Raw genomic sequence first — 24,993 nt, 5'->3', positions numbered from 1 at the left:
GGCTGGCTTTGAACTCATCTGCCTGACTCTGCCTTCTGAGTGCTGGGATTAAAGATATGTGCCACCGCCACCCAGCTCTTTATGGTATTTTAACACTATAAAATTATTTTTATTAACTTTATTTAAATAATTAATGCTTGGCCAGGCATGGTGGCCCAGGCCTCTAAGACCAGTGCTCCAGGGGTAGAAACAAGCAAATCTCTTGTGCATTTGAAGTCAGCCTGGCCTACAGATCAAGTTCCAGGACAGCCAGAGCTGTTACACAGTGAAACCCTGACTCAAAAACTAAACAACAACAATAGCAAACACATTAATATTCATTATCAGAAGAGGGTGTTATAAATGGAGAAATTAGTATTTCAAAGGTTAATATTTAAAGCAGTGTTTCATAGGACAAAGGATGTGAACAGCTTAGATGTTCAGCTTTAAGCTGGGAGCATGTGTCCGTCCGCAAGGGGAATGAGGCATGAATGTTGTGTGTATTGATGCGGTAGCCGGGAGACCCCACGGCCGTGGGTGTGTCCACTCACCATCTCTGCCAATGTTCACAGTCTCCGCACTCCCCTGCCATGGCTGCCTGCCTCTCTCTGCTCTTCCTGGCAAACGCACTTTTCCCAGAGTCTCTTCTACACGCCGTCCTTCACCTCTGGGGCTTCTGTGAGTGGTTGACCAGAGTTAGCGTTCATTTTAAATCTGAGTGCATTTTTAGGTCTTTATGGTTAAGAATATTCTAGTTATCATCACTGGCCAAACTCTGTAATGTTAATTTTATATCCTGGGGTGGTGGGTAAAGCCTTGATGAAGCTTTTGTCCGAGAGACTGAATCAGTTCCTTGTTTCAGTGTTATGTATGTGGTCAGTGTTTTGTCTTCATTCCATACTTCTTTGCTGGCGCTTCTGTGTAGCTTAAATCCATTAGCATATTCATATGCTCTGACAATGCAAAACCTCTTATTGGCTATTTTATAAACAGAACTTGAAATAAAGACATTCTCATCAAATCACTCACTATCTTACTAAGCAAATCATATGTGAAATACTTGATTACATATTACTACATATTAATGGCTTATGATATTTTTGAAGCCAATTATATTTACAAGCCATCGTTTAAAATGAGTTCCAGAAGTGAGTCTTTTCTAAGACTTAGTAGCTCTAAAGTTCAGAGTCTTCTCCTTGAATATGCTTTCATTATTTCAGTGATTTGTTGACGTCTGAGAGTGGAGTGGCATTGCCTCGTTGCATAATTTCCATATTCCTTTATTTTTTTCTGAGACTAATTGAGTACAGTGTGGTAGTCAGTTAGTTACCATTCCCTTGTTTTATATTAGCTTTTCAAAACCACCCTTTGATAATAGTGATTTGCCTTTTCCAGGTAGTCCCTTCTGAGGCACAGTCCCTTTCTGTTACAAGATGAAGTTAGTCAGCTAGATAGGAGCTCAGACTTTGTTATGTGTCCTCTCAGCAGCCTCTGAGCACTGAGAATGGAGTTTGGGGATGTTGGGAAGGAGATTTTTTTCTGAGTGCACATTTAAAGTCACAGTGATAGTTCTCCTGGCTGAGTCATCGAGAGACTCTGGTAGTCCTGTCACTCTTGATTTTTTTTTTCTGAAACATTCATTTCAGAACTGGGTTAATATATTTTATTTATGTACATGTAATTTCCACTTAACCTATTTCTAAAGAGTTTTGCTGACATTTTTAATGCAGTCTTTACAAAGTGAGTTATGATTAAACTTATTGAATAGAATCATTGATACTTGAAATCACCAGAAAGAGGAAAAGACAATGAAAATGAAAAAATATTTCTGATGCTTTCTGAGAAATATATTAATAATAACTTTACTATTTTCCTCAGTCTCTCTAATATGCATCTGTAAAGAAATTTGTTTCTCAATTATAAAATTATATATACAATTTAAAGAACATAGACTTACTATATTGGAGATGTTTGGTATGGAGATACAGTGCTTCACTACAATTTAATAAACATATATTTGTGTTTATAGCACAGTAGAGAAGCAGCTGTCACACAGTGCCATCCTGTGTGCAGCCGGAGCTTAGACCAACAGGAGCCTCCCAGTGAGGGGACAAGAAGAGAAGGATTTTCACACCGTTACTTTACTTTAGATCCATTCCGTGTCAGCTATGCTGAATTGTAGGTGCAGCACATAGCACAGTGCCAGCCAGCCACAAGTGAATAGTAAGAAGTTCCACAGGTTGCCTAATGGCTTCTCTTACATTTAATCAAAATTTTAGAAACATTGGTTTTGTTTTTAATACTGTTTGAAATACAAGCAAGGCTCAGAAAACAAACATTCTAGCTGTGGCTTTTTTCCATATATTACTGATTATATAATTATGAATTTACCTTTTGTTTAGTAGATATTAAGTGAGGTCAGCACAACATGAAATGTGTTAGTCACTTAATGTTGCACACTGAAACATTATTTTAAAAAGATAATTGGGATTGGGACATTTGTGGTAAAAAATTTAACCAGAAGGTGGCAGTGATGAGCCTCCTGTACTGTCTACTACGGTAATCAAAAAGTTTTCCAAATGTCATAACATGAAATGTGCACGTTTAACTGCTATTACAAGGTGTTGAAACATTGGAGAAAAACAGTTGCTATTGTTTTATAAACTATGAAGAATGTATGTTTTCTCTAAGAAGGGATTAAGAATATTTTGGGTGTCTGTATCTTTGTCTGTACGTTCAGTTTTTTCTGAGTACTGGGGTAAGAAGTTACCATACATCTTACTGTGTGTAATTTGCATGTGTTGCTTTATGTTATGCATCATGTCGAGAAGGCATGCTGTTTTATGGCCTGCTTGCATTTTCCATCCAAATTGCTGGAAACTAATGAACGTTTTAAAGGAGCCATTCCTTTATCTAAATCCTTTCTCTAAATTGCCTATTTTCAACGGAGAGAAATGGATTGATTTTAAATACTAATTTTTTGAGGCATCAGGGATCAAATCAGGACCTTGCGCATGCTCAACAAGCACTGAGCTACATCCCTAGTCCTAAAATTGTTTGAAAGAAAATTATTAGACAAAGTTTAACATTTTAAAACAAATCTTAGAAAACCAGAGATCAAATTACTTGAAGCGTACTTATTTCAAAGTTTTAATTTTGGCAGGGTAATCATAAATTAACACATAAAATTGTATTGTCTTATAAGAGTGGTGTTAAAAAAGCAAGAAGGAATGTTCTCCTTTGAAATTAGTGGCCACCTTTGGTGATGGACAGGATGAAGAAACATCTTTCCGTAATCGTGCCCTTTAAACATAGAAAGCCTATGTGCATCTTGCCAGAGAAATTGCATGAGTCCTCAGCATGATTGTTGACTGTCTTTCCCCTTTCTTCCTGCTGTTCATTTTCACCCATAGATTTCTGTTGTTTGATTTCTTACCATTTTTCCTTTTTGTTAATTGCTTCATGTTAAGTTATTTTTGAAACACCGTAAGCTAAGCAAGCTCCCCATGTAGTAACAGCGGATACCTGTCTGTTCCACTGTTTAGTTCCTCCTCCTATGTCTCCATCGTCCAAATCTGTGAGCACGCCAAGTGAAGCTGGAAGCCAAGATTCTGGAGATGGCGCCGTGGGATCTAGGTATATAATTCTTTTTTAATATTTTAATGATAAAACAGAATGCCTTCAGTGCCACATGCTGTCAGTGCTTTGGAAGGAGTCTAAATATTTATGTTGACTCATTACTTCTTAAAATCTAAACGGCATAGAAATACTCTTGTAAATTGGGGTAAATTTTTGCAGCAGTATTTTAGCTGTCACACATTTGTAGTAAATTGTTAAGTGGTTTTTATAATAATTTATATTAAAAATGGAGGTGTTCATGAATTTAAATTTGTTCTACTTAAACAAACGTACTGGTTATTGTGTGACTGTTTTGACTACAAATAATATAGAACATCTTTGTTATGCTTCATTCCTAATTGCTATTAGACATTGAAACAATTCAATTAAGCAGCCCAATTTTGTTTTATTAAGTAGCTAATTCTGTTAAATAAGATAAAAATAACCATAACATAAAATATCAGAGCTGGGTAGTTAAGAACACTTGCTGATCTTGCAGAGGACTCGGTTTAGATTCTAGCACCCACATCTGCCAGCCCACAGTCATCTGTAACTATAGTTCCAGGGCATCCAACTTCTTCTGACCTCTGCGGGCACTGCACACACATTGTGCACATACAGACAAGCAAGGTACATACACATGCACATAAATAAAATAAAACTGTAAAATAATACATAAATTATCAGTGTTAAAGAATTACTACCAAGGAAACACTGGCTTACTTAGAGGTTGTATTGAGCTTATGTCTGCCTCATAAGACTGTATTTGTGCAGTTAGAGTAAATTAAGCTGGGTTTTGTATACGTGTGTGCCCCATACCTCAAAGCAAAACTACAGGTGGCATTGAGCACATTAGCCTCTCTGGTTCTGTTTCCTTGTCGAGAAGGTAGAAGTTATCAGATCTTTTTCAAAATGTTATCATGGGATCAAAGAAATGAAATCTTTTGATGTACAATAAATATGAACACGTTCAAAAAGCAAAATAAAAACTTTATTTCATGTTTGTTTTTAGGATTCTGCATACATGTTGAAATTTGTTTTTCAGAAATTTAGTAGTATTTCATCCTTTTTCTAAAAGCCATGTTGAGGAAAGTGTTGTCAGCTCTCCCTGTGCCCTGCTTGTGCACGTAGTCGGCGCTGCAGCAGAGACAAGCGTAAACACCACAGGTCAAATCTACAGTTGATTCAGAGTCCTTATTTGGGGCCAAAGTAAAATATCCTCCCCAGAAAAAACATCTTAGCATCCTTTTAAAGGCCAAGTTATAGTCACCAATAAGGACTTAACTGGCGTGTGTGAAGCCCTAGCTGTCGATCCCCTGCAGAAGAAAAAAGGTTATTAAAACTTCTCATCTTTTTTCCCCCCGTGCATGTGTGTGTGTGCATCTCTGATTAAAGATAAAAATAGACAATTAACTCTGAGAGGGAAATGAAACAAACAAAAACCCCACAACAAACTCTGCAAATAAAAGGGGTTGGATGGCCCCAAAAGTCAGCACTATATTCAGTTCCGAAATATCGGATTGTCGTTAACAATCGAAGGCACAGAAATGGGCTGGAGAGATGACTCGGCAGTGAAGAGTGCATCTTTCTCTTGCAGAGGACCCAGATTTGGTTCCCAGCATGCACACTGTGGCACACAACCATCTCTAACGCCAGTTCCAGAGAGTCTGATGCTTTTTTCTGATCTCAGCTGGAATCAGACACATATGTGCTGCATAAACAATATGCAGGCTAACACTCATATACATAAAAATAAAATCTAAAAATAAAAGGTACAAAAAGCTTGCCAACTTGAATTTGAGATGTGCTTTCTGAAAGTGACCAATATAGCAGTACTATTTTTGCAGGTAAATGAAAACTTTTATTTAAGAAAAAAATAAAGCTTTCTTTTGACAAGTAATATTACTCTATGTAGAAAATACATATAATGAAGGCAGTTTAATCTAAATTAATTTTTATGACTACAGCTATTTGGTTTATGCTTCCATGCTCTTTGTTTTTGTTTCTAAGACGGCCTCAGCATGTAGCCCTGGGTGGTTTGGAACCTGCTCTGTAGACCAGGCTGGCCTCCAGCTCAGACTCACCTGCCTCTGCCTCCCCAGTGCTAGGATAAAAGGTGTGTGCCACCATGCCTGGCATTTCCACACTCGTCTATGCAAATACGTCAGTATTCCTTTAAATATCTAATAAGCAGCTGATATTTTCAAGTGAAAAGGTTTTTTCACATTATAACAGTGAAAATATTTCTCACATGTTACTGTATTTTCTAAATTCTTTAGTATTACATGTTATCTTTATTTGAATAATTTATACTTCATGAGCTCATTGTTCCTCATTTCAAATAGGAATAGAGGGATTATTTTAAAGCATTGTCAGTAAGTTTGTTTTTAAAGGTAGTGTGTAACATTTACTTAATTTTTAAAGTTACTATGAGTTAAAAAGTGTTATCCTCCATGAGTAACCTAGAAACTAGAGAGGCCTTGGGCTGTTGTAATTGGTCTGGGAGGTAAGTATTGGTGAGAAAACTGTTGGTGTGTTGAACAAACAGATGTTCATAAAATTGCCAGCTTCATCTTAATTACTGCAGGTTACCATGGAAGATAGATTCTCTGCTTTCTCAGAATGCTGCTCTAGTGATTGAATCATTAGCTTAAAGATGCTTTTTCAAAATGTTCGAAGGAGATTATGTATCTTGGGCTTAATGTAAGGTATATTTTATGACTTTCTATAATATAAGAAAGCAAGTATCTTGAGAATTTTCAAGGTATTTGTTCTTACTAGAGGAAGAAAATAGTTTTTATGTAAGTTTAGCAGGAAAGAAAAGAACTTTTAAATCCTAATTCAGTGTCCTGTGAAAGCACTGACTTACCTGAAAGAACTTTCAAGAGGGCTCTTTGTCCATTTCACACATACAAATAGAAACCTGAATTTTGTTGATTTATCTCCAAGTTCCATAATGGAAAGATAATTTGTAGATGCTTAAAACTGTAGTAAAATGATGCATTTCTAAATACATGGCTCTTAAATAGAATATTCAGATCTGAAAGTGACATGAAATGAGCTCACCCTGAGCAGCAGGGATGGTGGAGGAGTGAGGACCAATGCCCCAGGCAATGCATGCAGTTGTTTAGTGGCCCTGTGCACGCACCTGCAGCCGCTCGCTGGCCAGGGAGGCCAAGCTTAGTTCTCACAAACAGCAAAGATAGCGTGGACACAGCAGCGGGCTGCTGTTTAAACGATAGGCGTTTCTGTGCTGCTGCTGGTCATTTACAGGGCAGCGTGAAAGGCTGCACTTTCAGTTTCGCATTTGTTTACTGTCTTCATCACTTGTTGTAAAATTTAGGCAATAGCTATTCAGTCAGGCAATCCAGACTTATCTCTCCACCCCCCTTTCCCCCTACTTTTGATTAGTTTATTTTTAAGAATTAGGATTATACTTTATATGATTAAAAAACCTTTTAATACATATAATCACTTATTTTGAATGGAGTATTTTTTAGTACTTGCTGTATTCTGAAATGAAGTTTTGCTCAATTTTAGATTAAAATGACATTCTCAACAAGAAGGTTTATGTTACTGGTCAGCCCTTGTATAATGTAGAGGCTGTTGACAGAACATTCCTTGGAGACCAACTCATCAAACTGCTTTTAACAAAGCCGAAGTTTGTTGCTGTTCCTTGCTCAGTACAAAGTCGGTCTTCACTGTGCCCTCTTCTCTCATTGCATACATACAACCCTTTTAAAACCCAAGTGCTTTCTTTGTAAGAGGAAGGAGTTCTCTTATTTCCTCTAATTGTTTTTCATTGGTAAATTATGCAGGCAAGCTGAGAAACCATTTGCTGTATTAAAATTTATAGAACTAAAATTAGTTGTGTATTTTATAACTTGTATAAATGAGAAGCAGATACCCCACAAAATGCTGGTGTTACGTGTAGCGCTGCACGTTGCCTTCCATATGGAGCTATGGACTTGACAGTATTGCCAGCACACACATGCCAATGCGATAAAGTGCCTTTTTGTCTGATAAAGACTAGATTTATCTTAGGTGGAAAAGATCAGATATAAGATTTGTCCATTTGGCAGTGATAAAACAGCACTGACTTTATTTAGGATTGAGATTCTCCAAAAGTTAGGTAAATCCTTTTGAAAGGGGAAAAAAATCTGTTTTTTTTCCCCCAGATAAAGAAATCTTAGTTCTTTTCTAAAGCAGTGACATGTGAGCCCAAGGCAGTGCTTAACCCGTGAATTACAGCAAGGTCATACTTTGTGTCCCAGTGGAATAGTTTTGGTTTTCTTACCAAAAGGCTTATGTGTTGACTCATTTCCTTTACCAGTATGGCAATTTCCTGCACACATTTAAAGCTTTGGGCAAGAATATGTTAACTATTTTTACTAATCTTTTATTCATTAGGAATCTTAAAACTCTTTTTAACTCTTTCATAACCTGTTTTGTTTACCATCTATAAATAATGTATATTTGGTTTGTGTACTATAGCTGTTTGTGTCCCTTTTGGCGCAGTACTAATTTCCCACGTTGTGAAGATACATTGAATTGTTCTGGGTTATATGTCTGCATTCTTAACCACCGTGATGCTCTTTGTGTGCGCTAGAGCATTGGAGTGATACCTAGAGTAAGGGCTTTGTTTGAGTCTTACTAACAAATACACGTAGTTCTTAGTTGTGAATAGTGCTTTAGTATTAGCTGTTTGTAGAATGCATTTGCTTGACTAACTTCTGACCTTTTTCACTAATGCTTCATGGTTGTCCTACAACCATTTAGGACGCTGCATTGGGATACAGATCCATCAGTTCTTCAGCTTCACTCAGATTCCGATTTGGGGTATTGCATAGATTTATTATCTTCTCTCTTTAATAATTCACTTGCTTTTTTTGTTAAACTGTTCTAATTTTATTTTGCTTAAGTTTCTAATATTGTGTCTAGTTAAGACTAGAGTTAAGTTTTACTGTGACACCTCATTTATCCTTTTAATTGAATAATTTATCCTTGTAATTGAATATTTTCTGAGTTACGTGATATGAAAATTAATTTTTCTATAATAAAACAAATCAGAAAGTCTAAAGTCCTGAAAGGAAAAAGATACGTTAGTCTCTATACTCTGGCCCTGGATTCTGCTTGTTTGCTTATTGAATGTTTCATTCATTCATTCTGGAATCCAGTATAAATAAAAGTATTTGCTGTGGCCATTGTACCTGACTAAGATAGCTCTTTTCCCTTGGGGATTTGCAGATTCTGAAATATGTACTTGAACATTGCATCTGACAAAGAATAAATAAGCCTAGATTAAATACAGGGAAGTCTGCTTGCTCTGTCTTCACCCTCTCCTTCCCTTGGTTCCTTACTTTCAGTAAATGTTGCTTTTGGAGAAGTGAGGTATTACCTTTGCTCTTCTAGAAAGTCTTAGAATTTAAAAAAAAAAAAATGTTGTTTCCTTTTGCTATTAGGTTTATTGTGCTTTCAAGGTAGTAATTTGTTCCTAATAATGTTAGCCCGCCCTCCTTATCCTTCTAGGTAAGTGAGCGCTTTATTCTTTAATGGTCTGCATCTTAAAAGTCAAGAGTATAAAATTCTTATTTCAAACTTTATTCTTAGACTACTCTAGATTGCTTCAAGTATTCTTAAATTTTACCATTTAGGTATTTGAGAATACTTTTTCTCCTATGACTAAGATATTCCTGAAGTAGAAAACACTTTAAAAATGTTTCATGGCTCACATAGAGTACCTTAGAGCAAGAAATTTTTTTTTTTTTTTTTTTTTTAGTTTTCTTCTTTTGAGATGGTGTCTTCGGTAGCCCAGGCTGGCTTCAACTACTGAAACCAATGCTCATGTCTCCCAAGTACTAGGATTACAAATGTGTGCCACCATGCCTGGCTCACAAATTACTTTTTCAGTGTGTTAATTTTATTCCATTTTTAAAATAAAGAATCTAATATAGTCATTAAAATGGAAAAATATTTATATGTATTAACAGTGACAAAAATTGAAAAAGATATGTTTATAAAATGTGAGACATTTATTTCAGATACTAGGAAAGTTGCAACAATGTCTGTATTAGATGTCCTTTCAAGAAAATTTCATGATTAAGAACTTTTGGCAGTTGGGAAGCATACTTTAGTTTATAATTTAAATGCCTAATAACCAAGTGAAAATTCCCTGAATAGCTAAAAAGAGATATTTTTCTTTTGGTTTATATTTCAACTGTCCTGCTCTTCCCTCCCTTTCACTCCATCAGAAGTGACTTCTGTGGTTTCATTATATTCAAGAAACCTGTTATTTAGACTCAGAATATTTCAACCTTAGTTTGTTCACTATGAATCTCAGATAATATTGACTATGTAGAGTTTGAAAAAAATTAATAATTTATTTTAAAATCCACACTGATGTGATTTTAATGTCTACTAAAAGTAAGAAGTAGAAAAAATGTCTGTCGAGATGGCTTGGGGGAAAGGCACTTGCCATGCTAGCCTGGCCACCTGAGTTCAGTCCCTGGAGCCTGCATAAGGGTGATGGAGAGAAGTGACTCTCAGAGGTGTCCTCTGACCTACACACACGCACACACGCATGCACACGTGCACACGCACACTATAAAAACTTGTTTAAAGAGAACAGGCTTTCAACAGAAGCCTGCTTTTCAGTCTTAAAGTCAGAATCTAGCACTGGTGAGTGGAACTACACAAGGCCTGGGTGAGGTATTTGACTCTTCAAGGAAGTCTGGAATCATAGTTGCTGGTTCTTCCAGCCTACCTACCGTGTTTAGCAGTCCATTCCGAAACTCCTATCCTTTCAAACTGTCACTCCCCACACCCCTCCGTGTCCTGAGAAATGGCACTACTCACCTTTTGAAAATGAAAACCAGGCTGGAGAGATGGCTCAGTGGTTAAGAGCACTGGCTGCTCTTCCAGAGGTCCTGAGTTCAATTTCCAGCAACCACATGGTGGCTCACAACCATCTGTAATGGGGTCTGGTGCCCTCTTCTGGTCTGCAGGCAGAACATTGTATACATAATAAATAAATAAATTATTGATAAGAATAAACCCACCAAATTGGTTTTTAAAATGAAAAAAGGTGCCCTGAGTGATTTATCTTTTGTCTGTGCTGCCTTCTAATGCTTTTGCTAAGATAAAGCCAGTTCATCTATCACCTCTCATTTCTCTAGTAACGCAGGGTTTTACATTTCAGTACTAGATACACGTGAATGTTCAGTTCTTAAGTTTTGAAAATAGCAAGATTGTTGTAAAATTTATCTTTCATTGTGTTTAAGAGCATTTCTATTCACTCATTTAGACGAGGACCTATTAAACTTGGAATGGCCAAAATTACTCAAGTTGACTTTCCCCCTCGAGAAATCGTCACGTATACGAAGGAGACTCAGACCCCCGTTGCAGCTCAACCCAAAGAAGGTGAGTGTCTGCCCTTAATATGATTGTCGTTAAGACTGTGTTAAATGAGTAGATTGGGTTGTTCTTTTCCTTACCTTTTATTTTTGTTTTTGGTTTTGTTTTGTATTTGCTTTTGCTTTTCAAGACAGGGTTTCTGTGTGTAGTCTTGGCTGTCCTGGAACTCATTTTGTAAACCAGGTTGGCCTCGAACTCACAGAGATCTACCTGCCCTTGACTCCTGAGTGCTGGATTAAAGGCGGGCACCACCACCAGCCTCTTCTTTATCTATAATGTTTGGCATTTAGGGGTGAGGAGGTGTGGTATATGCATGCACGTGAAGTCTAGAGGAGGATGGTGTCCTCTGTCACTTTGCCTCATTACCTGGACACACAGATTCTGCCTCATTGAACCTGGAACTATACTGGCAGCTAGCAACCCCCAGCTGTCCTCCTGTTTCTGTCCTTCATAACACTGGAGTTAACTGCACACACGTGGTCCTGCCTGACCTTTTTTTTTTTTAAATGTAATACATGAACATGTATAGACCTAATTCTTAAGCTTCCTTTTATTATTTAAGGATTCTGTTGGTTATTGAGTAGCCTTTAATATAGGTGTGATTCAAAGCCCTGTGGACAGATCCTTATGTTAAATGTGGAATCCTTCAGCTCTTAAACCAGAGTACTTATTTTTAAGAGGATTAATTTTTTTTCAATTTTTTTTAATATTTATTTATTTATTATGTATACAATATTCTGTCTGTGTGTATGAGGATTAATTTTTAAAGTATCATTAAAAAGCTAATGGATCAAGCACAAAGTTTTTTAGCCAGCTAAACTAATGAGTTTATGTTACACATAAAGGAGACTTAAATAGGATTCTGAGTGGTCCACAGTCTCTATCTAAAACCTTTTAAGGCAATATATGTATTGGGTTTGTAACAATTCAGCTTTCAGGAAAGTGGTAAAGTATATTACCATACATTAACATTCCAGCAGCATCTTGGACATTGGCGTTCCAGAAATAAAAGCTGGAAGCACACTAAATGAAATAAATAATAATTACAAATAGCTTTTCTTATGATCTGTCAGTGTTAGCCACTAAGTAAGTTAGGTTTTTGGAACTGTTGACAATTTGGGAATTTTGCATAAGGCATTGTGGGCACATTATAAACTACTCTTCTAATGGCTCATGTATAGGGAACAATTTTTCCTAATGAATTATAGAAAATCAAGTGTGTAAATGTAACCTAATGTTTAATTTATCTTTAAATTTTCAGTTAAAAATTACAGATAAGTTGAGGGACCACAAGCTCAAGATTAAAACTTTTTTTATTTTGTTTTTCCCCAATTTTGGAATTATGCAGGGTGAGTGGCCTTTAACAGTATTATACTTTAACTTTGCCGACTTTTCCCTGAGCCTAGGAACGATTTCTTCTTGTTGTGATGCCTGTGTGTAGCATGTGGTAGGGACTGACTGCCCACGGTAATCAGTGTTACGTGTTTAGGAGAATACGCTTCACCTGGGTACTTCATTCTCCTGCTTTCATGTGTGTTCTTAGGCTCAGAAGTGAAGCTGTTACATAGCCTCCTGGACAGCCTTCTTGAATTCCATTTTTGTGTCACTGTAGAGACTTAAGCATGTGCTCACTTTGTGTTCTTTGTGGCTCTCTGATCTGAACTCAGTTGAATCTGTCAGCATCTCTTAAGTATATTATTGAAGCTATCTGTTTATAATAATCCTCGAAATACTTAAATCTTGAGAATTTTTAAATTCTGTTTAAATCAGTGGCTGAAAATCTAACTGTACAGTGCTCACCACACACTAGGTGTTGTATTTCTAACCCTGTCACCAATCTTGAAGGTTGGGGTCTAGAAGACATGGCTCAGTAGGTCAGAGCTCTTACTGCTCTTCCAGAGGATCCTAGTTACCACATTGCGTCATTTACAATATCTTAGAAATCCTCATCCAGGATATCTGATGCCCTCTTTTGGTTTCTGTTGTCATGTATACACAGGTGGTACCTGTATGTAGTGCATGTGTGTATACACACACAAACACATTCATGCCTGCTCACACACACATGCAACAACCCCAAATGTTAAGCCTTGATTCTTTTTTTCTTAAAGATTTATTTATTTATTTGATGTATATGAGTGCTCTATTTGCATGTATGATTTAATGCCAGAAGAGGGCACCAAACTCTACTACAGATGGTTGTGAGCCACTGTGTGGTTGCTGGGAATTGAACTCAGGTCCTCTGGAAGAGCAGCCTTCTCTCCAGCCCAAGCATTGATACTTATTTACACACAAAGAAGCTTAAAAATAAGAGGTGGTTATCAAGGCTTACCAGCTAGTTACTATTTCAAACCACGTTTAACCAATTCTAAAATATATATTGTCTCTCATGTTGCCACAAAGCAGCAAACTTTGTGTTTTTGTTAGTAACCTATACTAAGTAGTTTTAAGTTTTGTTACAGTCCAATACAAACAGCTATAAATAATGAATTTAAAAAAAAAAAACCATCTCTTTTCTCACTGTATCTCCTTTTCAAAAAATACTAACTCCAAGGGCCAAGTTTATTGGTGCAGAGCTGTAGTTTAGCAACACTTCGTCCAAAAGGAGAATGTGGCTCAGACAGCGCATTGCTGTGTCTGCATCAGAGGAGCATTGTTTTAGTGTGACCTCCAGGGAAGGAGGAAGCACGAAGCCCTTTCACCGATAATAAATAGACTTTTTCCTCGCTGATGGAAATGAAAGGGAAGATAGGTGAATGGAGTCCACTGCAGAGGGTGCACCCGCCCACTTCAGCATCCTGTAGAGTTCTCCAGTGTAGACTACCTTTAGAGGCTTACTTTATAAAAACCCATGTTTGTTTATTTGCAGCCTGACAAGTGTTCACGGAGTTTGTTGTCTGCCATCTGCATATGAAGGCACTAGATCACCTTTTCCTTAGTTTTGTGCTTTAGTTAGAGCTTGGAGTATCCAAGAGAAGGAGAATGGGAAGCATATTCTCACGATGTGAAGCCAATCATAGCCTTTGCAACTACTTACAAAAATTAGATAATTTGTTTTTTTAATGTCATTACAATTAATTTCATGACATTAAATTTCATTCCCATGTTGTAGAAATTCTAGAGGCAAGACGAAGAAACATTAAATGAGATTTTATAATGAGAACACTGTGTTTAACCACATCCATTGCTTTAATTCGGCACTCCTCAAACTGAGCCAGACGGTTACCATGTAACAATTACTTAAGGGACTCAGAGTCTTGTTTCGTGGTAGCATGTTTGCCTCACATTATGGAACACTGAGTTCAAGCCCCAGCACTGCAATTTTTTTTAATTGTAATTATCTGAGAAAAAAAAAAAGTTCGCCATGAAACAAATTTTTACTCTCACAACTGGCGTGTAACAAGCCAGTTCAGAGGCCGGCGGTGTGGTCAGTGCGGGAGGAGCGGGATGAAAACCGTCAGCCTCACAGCCTGCCTTTCACTTACGCGGCTGATCCTGCCCTTTTAAAAGGCGGCTTCCTTTCGCGTTGTTGTTCTCTATCTAGCTATCTTCTTACTGTCAGGTTTACACTGAGTTATGGTGCTGTTTCTGAATCAAGGTGCTTAGCTGCCTTAAAGCACCTACTGTGAATGAAATTGACTAAGACCATGTGACCTCAGTCAATTCCCTTCTCTGCAGGCAGGCAGCTTCCAGAAGGCAGCACGCTGCCCTCAGGCACACTCTTTCTTTCTGCCTTTTCCTCTTAAAAGTTTTAACTTTTGAAGATAGCATTGTTTTTTTTTTTTTTTTAATTATCTGCCTCTTCGGTGTGGATTTTTGTTGTTGCATTTTTGTTTTTTAGTTACAAAAAGGATTTAAAGTATAAAGAAATCCAAAAAGGCTGGTTAACCTACCCAGCAGTTTACAGTCTTTGGAAGCCGAGGTCCCAGAAAGTTAGTTGATGAACCCGAGTCTGCAGTGAGAGAAACTCTGGGGTCAGAAGCGGAGCAGCCTTTCTACATTCCACTTCATATGTGGAGGGATTTCTCACCGATTGCTTCTTGGTTTAATGAACCAGATATTAATGTTGATTAGTGTTTATAATGCACAGAAGCTTGTTATATGTGAACAACTCATGATCTTTTGTTGTATGATCTTATTATCTAGAATCCACACTTCCCACTTGTAGACTAAATTTGTGGGTCTTCTAGTTAATAATTTAGTATTAGCCTTATCTGAAATGGAGTTTTAAAAAGCTTCAAAGTAAATTATTTAATGAATTAACATTAACCTTTAATATGTGAGAATATAAATAGAGCAGGACATTATGTCATGTGTTCTTAATTTTGAATTGAAGAATTTAATTCTGAATAAATCTATGACCCAGGTGAAAAAGTAATATTTAATGAGATCACAGATAACTGGATTACTAATAATACCAATTCAGCCAAAATAAAATGCAAATTTTCTATTTACGAAAAGCTATGTTGAGAGGGCTAGAGAGATGTAGTTAAGAACACTGGTTGCTCTTCTGAGGACCTGAGTTTGACTTTTAGCATTCCAGCTATCCCGTGAGCCCAGCTGTCTAGCTCCAGTCCCAGCGGGATCCGGCACTCTCTTCTGGTCTCCACAGGTCCTGCACAAATGTGCTGTACAGATATACATGCAGGCAAAACAATCATACACACAAACTAAAATATTTTTTTCCTCCCAACATATCTAAATTCAAAATATTTGTTATTAAGATGCCAGCTCTATTTCCCTTGTTGAAATCTAAATTATTAAGCAAATAGAAGTGATCCTATTCAAACAGCAAGAAAGACAGGAAGACAGGGTTTCTCTGTGTAGCCATTGCTGTCCTTGAACTCACTCTATATAGATTAGGTTGGCCTAACACTCAGAGATCCATCTGCCTCTGCCTCCCAAGTGCTGGAACTAGAGGTGTGTGTCACCACCGCCCAGGAAGAAGGAATGAATCTTATCAGTACATTGATACAACTTTGTTTCATTGCAGGTTGTTTTAAATAATCATTTGATTTGAAGGAGTAAGAAGACAGATGTATAGGGGCAGGCAAGATGGCTCAGTGGGTAAAGATACTTGGCTGCCTATTTTGATGACCAACTTTTATCCCTAGGACCCACATGGTAGACTTAACTCCCACAAGTTATTCTCTGGCATTCTCATGGGCACCGTGGCACACATGAACCCAGGCATGTACCTGCCCACATACCTGCCCACATTAAATAAATAATAAGTAAATAAATAAATCTTAAGGTTATTTAGAAAATATTAAGGGAAAATTGCTCCTGTCTAGTCTGGATTTTTAAATTAATTACTGGGGAATCCTCACTGATAGTAGATGTTTACAGCACTATTCGTTAGTTGAATTTTTATAAGCTGAATCATTTTTATGAGCAACAAATTCCCTGATTTAAGTTAGTAACTCATCATAAGATATTAAATCATCTTAAAAGGATACATGTCAGTATAATAATGCTAACAATGAACTGGTTGCCAACAATTATATTTCCTGAACAGCAATGCACTAGCGATGGGATTTATTAGCTTTATATTGAAAACTATAAGTGATGGATTTATAAGTTGCAGTGTTTGTTTATTATGGATATTCTAAGATCTTGCATACTACTATCTAAATGTGGTTACTATAGAATTATTCAAAAGAATATGGCTTCTCAAACATTTCTGAAGTATGAACGGCATGTAAATGAGAGCCCTGTTCAGAAGACACCTTCCTTCAGTTTAACAGAAGCACCCATTTCACAGATGATTTAACTGATTAACCCACTGCTTTGCTGATTATTCTAGCAACCAGAACTTCACTCCTTGGTGTTGTCTCTAGGTGCAGTTTAATTTACAGAACAGTTTTCTTTCCATCTCACCGAAATGCCTCACAATTTTGGTGTTAACTCGCAGTAAAAATTCAGTGGTTCATTAAACCTAGCTTTAGCATGCATTGACAGATGTGTCATTTTGAAAGTAACTGCTATCTCTCTGCACTTTTTACTGCTCAGTCTGTAACCTTAGCTTCTCTGTCAGGGAAAGCATGGAGTTAACCACTTAGCATGTAGTCATGAATATTCATCAGCCAATTGATGTAGCCTGGCAGTCTTCCTGTTCACTTGCAGTCTTCCAGTTTTAAGTATGTTATAGCTTCCCACATAACAGGGAGTGCCTTGAGACCGTCTTTACAGCTGTGGTATTAGATCTAGGGCCATATTGGTGGTCCTCTGATAGCTTTGGCTGTAGAAGTTCTTAGTTAGCTCCAGAGGAACTTTCACATATATATGTGAGTAGGAAATGCTTTATAACAAAAATAATTCACTTTGTAGTATTTTTTAAGCAGCCTATTGTTTGTTTTTATATTCCTGGAAAATTAGTTTAATGACCTTTCTGAAGCTTGATTTAAGTACTAATTATAGTTTTTAAATCCATATTTAATCATTGTAGAAAAGGATGTGTGTTCATTGATTCTAAAATAAAATTCCAAGAGATGTGTTTACAGAATTGCTGCTAATCATCTAGCTACAGTATGGTTTAGCAAATGCTATGTACAGACAGACAGACCAGGAGCTAATGTACTTGATCTATATTTAATATTTCAGAAGGAAAGAGTGTCTGTAAACAAGAGCCATTCTGTTAAATATGCAAATTAGAAGGTCATTTAGCACTACAGTTCTGACTGCATTAGGGCAGGAATTTGACACCTGTCTTGAAGGTGGCACAGCAGAGTAGGGGTAGAAGACGTGGGCCGGAGCCCGCATTTATAATCCACCTTGCTTGAGAATGACTTGTCCAGCGTGACTCAAAGTGTATATCCTTAATTTTAGAATTTACATACAGTGAACCCGCTAGTTAATAGAATTGATTAGGAAAGCTGAAGGTATTGGCAAAAATTGAGGTTCATTCTTTTCTCACACTAAATGTAGAAAAGAAAGAAACCCACAGCGTTATAAGAGCAACATCCATACTAAATTTTTCATGACAATATGATCTCCTGTTATTCTAGAAGTCAGCTTATATGTAAATGTAATTAAATTGTTTCGTCAGTATCCCTGCAGATTATCTTATGGCGGAGTCACATCCTGATGTTGGAACAGTAAGGGTAGAGTCACCATCAGACACACTGTTTTCAGATTAATAATCCTTTGTGTATGAGAATTCATCTAAGAAGGAGTAGTGTCTTTCTGTTTCTCTCTGTGATTATTTTGCCCAAAAAAAGCTTTCATTTTTTTAAGTAGCACAAAAGCTGTAATTGGCATGCTTTGTAAGGAAGTGTCAGTGTGCAGGAGAGTGGCGATCACTAAGAATTCTTCTACGTGTTCTTTCCCCTTTGCGCCACCGCCTCCTCAGCAGGGTCACTGAGATCACTAGCTTTTCTTGAAATGGCCATTTTCACTGGCAGGTGCATTATACCCTGTATTTTCAGATTGTTTTTCCATTCTGAATGTTTGGCAGGTTGATTGCTCTGGCTGCATTGACGGAGAAAGGGCTGACAAATGCGGTCGGGCTGGCTGAAAAGACAGTGATTACTGTTTTCCTTTGTGGCTGATTGAGGCCCTTGAAAGGAAAAATTTTAACCTTCACCATTTGGTTCAAAAGTATGAGCATATATTGAAATCACTCGTGCCATTTATCCCAGTTCTGTAAACTTGTCAGACGTAAAAATCGCTCAATTTCAAGTAATGTAGGATTGGCATACGTCATTATCATTCTGATTAAGTTGGAGGTTGTATCATTGTGTGCGTTACACAGTGTCATTTAAAGCTTTCTGTGCACAGGTACAGTTATATTTTTATTGCTTATACTATAGAGTTGGAAAGATTTTCTTAGCTCTCTAAATCTAACACTGTGTGTGGTTTGGCAGCTGGTGTGGCCTACAAGCTGCATTTTGTTTGCAGGGTAAAGGCTTGTCTGTAGCCTCCTGGAGTGTGGGTAATTGCACAGGCTCACCATTGGGGAGAGACACGGGATTGGAAGCAGTCAAGCGGAAGAATGTTATGCCATCCCCTTGCCACCTTGCAGCAGAAAGACACAATCCCAGCAGTGCCATCTGGTTGCTGCTGTCTAGTCAGCTGGCCTGACTGCTGGGCCTGTGACTTGGCAGCTGGTTCCCATCCTTGACCGTTCTTTTGTGTCGGTTGTGCGTATGTGTCTTAGATCATTTTGTACGTGGGTCGGGGAAATGACTGTAACAGACAAGGAAAGCCCCTATTGACTAGGCTTCATTACTTGAGACGCACTCTGTTGCAGATGCCTGCTGCCGTTCCCTAATAGACAGCTAAGATGTGCTTAGGCAGTAAAAATACATCTTTTCTGGATGAAATCTACCTTGGTTTGTAGCTGAAAGAGATGGTAGACAGGGTTATATGTACTATAACATTTTTAAATAAACTATTTTAAGCTATATGCTGGTTTGGGGATTTATGAGATTTGGTACTTTTTAAAAGTCTTATAAGCATTATATATTTCCGAATATTTTTTCAAGTTAAAGAAAACTGTTTTAAGTACTATTGCCACATTATACAGTAATGGATAATGAGACTTGCATTTAAAATGACAGAATAGAAAATGTGATCTCAAAGCTATTATCTTTAAAATCTGCCTCTCAGATAGCAACCTGAGAGTTAATGTAAGCATCTTTATGTCCTAGGAAGACCCATCAGACACTGATGGTTTCAGCTCACAAGTAAGCAGCCAAGCTCTGTGGGCCGTTTCAGACGTTTGATTTTCTTCATTCTGCAGCATTAATGTGTCAGCATGCTCTACAGAGCTGTGTAGGAGTCACATGTTGTTCTGACTAGAATAGTAATGCTTGTAAGCTTTTCAAGACTTCCGCGAGGAATCCATCTACTTACATACCTTGCTCATGTTCTATGTAGTTACAGAATTTAGGATAACTCTTGACGAGGTCCCACTGGTATCTCTAAAAATCTAGAGTTTCCATTCCATTCGTTAAGTTGGTGTTGGTAAAATTCCCATGGTTTGTAAAGGGTCATAACAGCGGTCTGTTTCATCTTAGGGGCTTGTGATTCTTCTGAGATACTGCCTCAGAATCAATCGCCGGCTGTTTGTATTAAGCTAATCTTTGTTATTGTTCCATCCTTGTTCAGATGAGGAGGAGGAAGATGACGTAACAACTCCTAAACCTCCTGTTGAACCCGAAGAAGAGAAAACCTTAACAAAAGACGAAGAGAATGATAGCACAGGTACCCTAACGTAGTTAAAGCTTTGGTTTTCTCTGCTGATTCCTCTTAAAACTTGTTTTACTGTTTATGAGCTAAAGTAGAATCAAATGCCTTGGATCACAGAGGCGAGTCTCATTTAAAAAGAATGGGTGGTATTTCTTGATCCAAACTGTAATTGACAGGGTTTGGTTGGCCTGAAACCATCTTAAAAAAATATATTTTTTTTTCCAGCTCCCCCTCATGAACTAACAGAAGAAGAAAAGCAACAAATTTTACACTCAGAGGAATTTTTAAGTTTCTTTGACCATTCTACAAGAATTGTAGAAAGAGCCCTTTCTGAGCAGATTAACATCTTCTTTGACTACAGTGGGAGAGATTTGGAAGACAAAGAAGGGTAATGTTTAATCCCTAAGAGCATTGCTGCCACAGTCTTAAAGTATGTTAATATGAAGAGTGACACGCTATAACACTGTCTGGGGTGGGGGGGGATATTTTTCTACAGAGAGATTCAAGCAGGTGCTAAGCTATCATTAAATCGACAGTTTTTTGATGAGCGTTGGTCAAAGCATCGGGTTGTTAGCTGTTTGGATTGGTCATCCCAGGTAAAGTATAGCAAAGCTCACTTTTTAATTCTAATTAGCATATAGAACTTTTGTAATTAAGTCAGTATGTATCATTTAAAATAAATAATAACAGGTGATGGTTCTAATGTTATCATTATCACTTTAATTTGTGTACATTGGAAGGAAGAATTGGAACTGCTTTGAGATTTAAAATTCAGGGCTTTATGCCCAAATCCAATTTTGCTAATTTAATTACCCACTGAAAACTTTATATAAAATTTAAACATTTTAATGAACTGTTTTAACATTTAAAAACTTTAAATAATCAACTGTGCTAACTTAAACTTGGGCTAATATCTTGGTGAGACTAACTATAATGATAATTTTCAGAAGAATCTGATGATAGTTAAGGGCATAATAGTTCTTATTATTCTTCAACTTCGTTATCTATTTGATTCTTGTGAACAGTATCCAGAGTTGCTTGTGGCTTCCTATAATAACAATGAAGAGGCTCCACATGAGCCTGATGGTGTGGCCCTTGTGTGGAATATGAAGTACAAAAAGACTACCCCAGAGTATGTGTTCCACTGCCAGGTAAGATGGCCTTTCAGCCGTCTCCCCACGTTTAAGAATTCATTCATGAATGTAGACAACTGCCTTTTTTCTTCTCTTGTCAACATGATGATTTCATTGGATTGGCATTTACCAAACCACTCCATATTTGCAAACAGATGTCAGCAGAAAGCTGAACACTCTCAGTTCAATATGAGCTGCCTTTTCTAGCTCTCCTGATGCCTCTTACCATGTTAAATCACACCTAAGGGCCTTTGCAGTTGCGACTTCCGTTATTGTGACTGACCGTATAAAGGAATCTTTTGGAAGCTCTCTTTCCCACAGGGAGTTTCTCAAGAACTTATTGCTGAATGTATAATTAGACATGGCCCGCTGAATCACTTAGACATGGCCTGACAAGTTGCAACTCTGAGTTTTAAGTAAAAACATGTGGTTTGAAGTAGGAAGCAGATGTAGATTTTTTTAAGTGGATTTAGCAAAAGATTAGAATTTGTGACTCTTTCTGGTTGTATATATTAAAATCTTAATAGTGTCCTAATCCAAAGTAAACACTCTGAACCCAAACTAGCATGCTCTTTACTGTCATATTACAGTCAGAGGCCGTCATAGGCCAGCTCTCCTTTCAGAACTGTAGCTGAAGCAACTTTTGCTTTGTTTGATAGCCGTGTAAACATGTAAACATCATATTTGACTTTTGAACACAAAATATTCTTATTTTCTTAATTTCTTACAAAATTAAAATTGAATGGATTGTTTTTAAAACTTCTAATACCTTAAGCAGTAGAGAGGGAAATATTTTAAATACTGTATTTGTTTTTCTAATTTCTCAGATTTTTCCCACTTAAATGTTTTTGTTTGGTTGGTTTGTTTTTTGTTTTGTCTTGTCTTGTTTTGTTTTGAGACAGGGTTTCTCTAGCTATCCTAGAACTCTGTAGACCAAACTGGCCTCAAACTCAGAGATCTGCCTACCTCTGTCTCCTGAGCGCTGGGAGTCATGCCTGACTTCCATTTAAATCTTAAATACAAAAATTCTCCTTCTTTGCAGTCAGCTGTAATGTCTGCTACATTTGCGAAATTCCATCCGAATCTTGTTGTTGGTGGTACATATTCAGGCCAAATTGTGCTTTGGGATAACCGCAGCAATAAAAGAACTCCCGTGCAGAGAACTCCGCTGTCAGCTGCTGCACACACAGTAAGTACAGAGTTATTCCATTCAACTTCTGTGCGCCCTCACTACTGACCATGTAATAGTCTCCAGCAGCATGGGTTCCGAACATGCTACCTTGTATGTGGGGGTGCATATGTCAGGAAGTCATTTTTTGTTAATTGTTGGAATAGCAGCCAATTTCACATTAAAACTGATCCCAGGGCTGAGGCTGTAATTCAGTGATTGAGTGCTGTCCCAGCAAAGCTCAGAGTCTTGAGTTCAGCGCCCAGTAACAACAAAACAAAAGTTGTCAGGTTGCAAAACTGTTTTGATAAGAAATGGAATGTCTGTAATTACACTAATCTTTTCTGGGTTTTTTGTTTGTTTGTTTTGAAATAACCTCTGAAAACCCTGTTTCACATTTTTAGCACCCTGTCTACTGTGTGAATGTTGTTGGAACACAAAATGCCCATAACCTGATTAGCATCTCTACCGACGGGAAAATTTGCTCCTGGAGCTTGGACATGCTCTCCCACCCGCAGGTGGGTCAGACTTAGGAATGTGGAGTTTTCGAGTAAATGTTAAGTTTTAACTGTATATAACCCCAGTTTCATTTATAACATTTTTATCATTTATAGCTGTTTTTATATTATACAGATTATAAACCTGAATGTGTGTTGATAGTTTGAATATATTTTATCAAGCCTTTTTCATTTAGCTGAGGTAAAGCAATAACTTACAAATCAATTAAAAGTAGAAGCTTTTTTTTTTTTTTGAAGAATTGAAATTAAAGCTTTACAAAATAATTTATTTTCTTACTTCTTTCTATGTAGGATAGCATGGAGTTGGTTCATAAACAGTCAAAGGCAGTAGCTGTGACGTCTATGTCCTTCCCTGTTGGAGATGTCAACAACTTTGTTGTGGGCAGTGAGGAAGGTTCTGTATATACAGCTTGCCGCCATGGCAGGTAAACACAGCAGGAACTTGCCGCTATTCGAAACTTTTCTCTCAATTCAACTCACTAAAGCCACTTGATTCTTATTTAAGTAGAATCCTGTCCTAGACTTGTGACATTAAATTCAGGCCCCTAAAATCTAAGTTTGTTTAACAGGAGTAGTTTGAGTTCATGTGTTTTGAGTTGCGTGGATTGCGGTACATTGTAAGGATTTGTGTGTGCATGTGCTCACAGAAGCTACTGGTAGGAGGCATGTTCAGCAATTAGAAATGCAGTGTGCATATACCACAGTTGGCCTTCAGGTTTGTAACTGTGACTGTCACCTGTTTTCTGTTTGCCTTAGTGCAAGCCTGCTGATAATAGTGGAGTGGCAGCACTGCATGGGCTAAACTGACTAATGGTTCACCAGCCGTTTAGTCTGTTCTGAAATTGTCTAGCTGTTCTTTAAAACCACTGAGCATCTGGACCTCATTTCCAGTATAGATCACCTTCACTTCAAAGCTTATCTTTTACACAGCATCTGTGTCCTTATTCTACCAGCACGCATACTGAACTTTTGAGTTCTCTTGTCAACAGCATGGTGTTTATGGCTCCAAAATGTCTCCACTACTTCGGTAGTGTTATCAAATCTGAATCCAATAATATTTGATAATATTTGGCATAAGTTATGCAGATGAACTATGAACATAGAATTGTGTTTGAAGTTAAGTCAAGATCTGGTATATAAACCCTCAGTAAGATAGATACACTGACTGGGTGTGATGGTGCACACATTTAATCTCAACACTCCGGAGGCAAAGGAAGGTGGATCTCTGCATGTGAAGCTATCCTGGCCTACATAAGTTCCAGAGCAGCTCAGGCTACATAGTGAGACCCTGTCTTTAAAAAAAGAAATAAAGCCCGGGCGGTGGTGGCGCACGCCTTTAATCCCAGCACTTGGGAGGCAGAGGCAGGTGGATCTCTGTGAGTTCGAGGCCAGCCTGGTCTACAAGAGCTAGTTTCAGGACAGACTTTAGAAACTACAGGGAAACCCTGTCTCGAAAAACCAAAAAAAAAAAAAAAAAAAAAGAAAAAAGAAAAAAAGAAATAAATAAAAATGATCAGAAAATATGTGGTATACTTACAAGAGAGTTCCCTAACATTTTCACTTTTATGAACTAGCAAAGCTGGAATCAGTGAGATGTTTGAGGGACATCAGGGACCCATCACTGGAATCCACTGTCATGCGGCCGTCGGAGCAGTAGACTTCTCACATCTGTTTGTCACTTCGTCATTTGACTGGACAGTAAAACTTTGGACAACTAAGGTATCTGAAGTACTGCTTTCTGTGTATTCGGCCAGTTTCCTGACACAAGGTGGTGCTCTAATACTGAGGGAAGACTCGGGTCTTGGCTCTTAACTGTCTTAGAACTGTACCTCAGTACAGAGAGTGTGGGAAGAAGTTACACAGCGTGTGAGTGCACTGATATTAGGGTGCCAACAAACAGGGTGACCTCACAAAAAACTGAAGATCAGTCTTCCGGCCACTTCAGACTTTTCAAGCACACATCTGTGCTCTT

At 37.7% G+C, this 24,993-nt stretch overlaps 1 protein-coding gene across 2 annotated transcripts in view; it reads left to right on the top strand.

The window, feature by feature from the left end:
• Positions 1–24,993, top strand: part of Dync1i2 (dynein cytoplasmic 1 intermediate chain 2) — a 51,765-nt gene that overhangs the window by 13,387 nt on the left and 13,385 nt on the right. For both annotated transcript variants that reach the window (XM_038338152.2, XM_038338151.2), the window contains exons 4-13: positions 3,525–3,615; positions 10,901–11,016; positions 20,122–20,217; positions 20,428–20,590; positions 20,699–20,798; positions 21,228–21,353; positions 22,378–22,524; positions 22,908–23,021; positions 23,313–23,446; positions 24,596–24,740. In XM_038338152.2, the coding sequence (XP_038194080.1) occupies positions 3,525–3,615; positions 10,901–11,016; positions 20,122–20,217; positions 20,428–20,590; positions 20,699–20,798; positions 21,228–21,353; positions 22,378–22,524; positions 22,908–23,021; positions 23,313–23,446; positions 24,596–24,740 (1,232 nt within the window). The remainder of the gene's footprint in view (positions 1–3,524; positions 3,616–10,900; positions 11,017–20,121; positions 20,218–20,427; positions 20,591–20,698; positions 20,799–21,227; positions 21,354–22,377; positions 22,525–22,907; positions 23,022–23,312; positions 23,447–24,595; positions 24,741–24,993) is intronic.

This window comes from Arvicola amphibius, chromosome 7 (genome assembly GCF_903992535.2).
Source record: "Arvicola amphibius chromosome 7, mArvAmp1.2, whole genome shotgun sequence".
Lineage (NCBI taxonomy): Eukaryota > Metazoa > Chordata > Mammalia > Rodentia > Cricetidae > Arvicola > Arvicola amphibius.
This window is presented reverse-complemented; position numbering and strand designations above follow the sequence as displayed.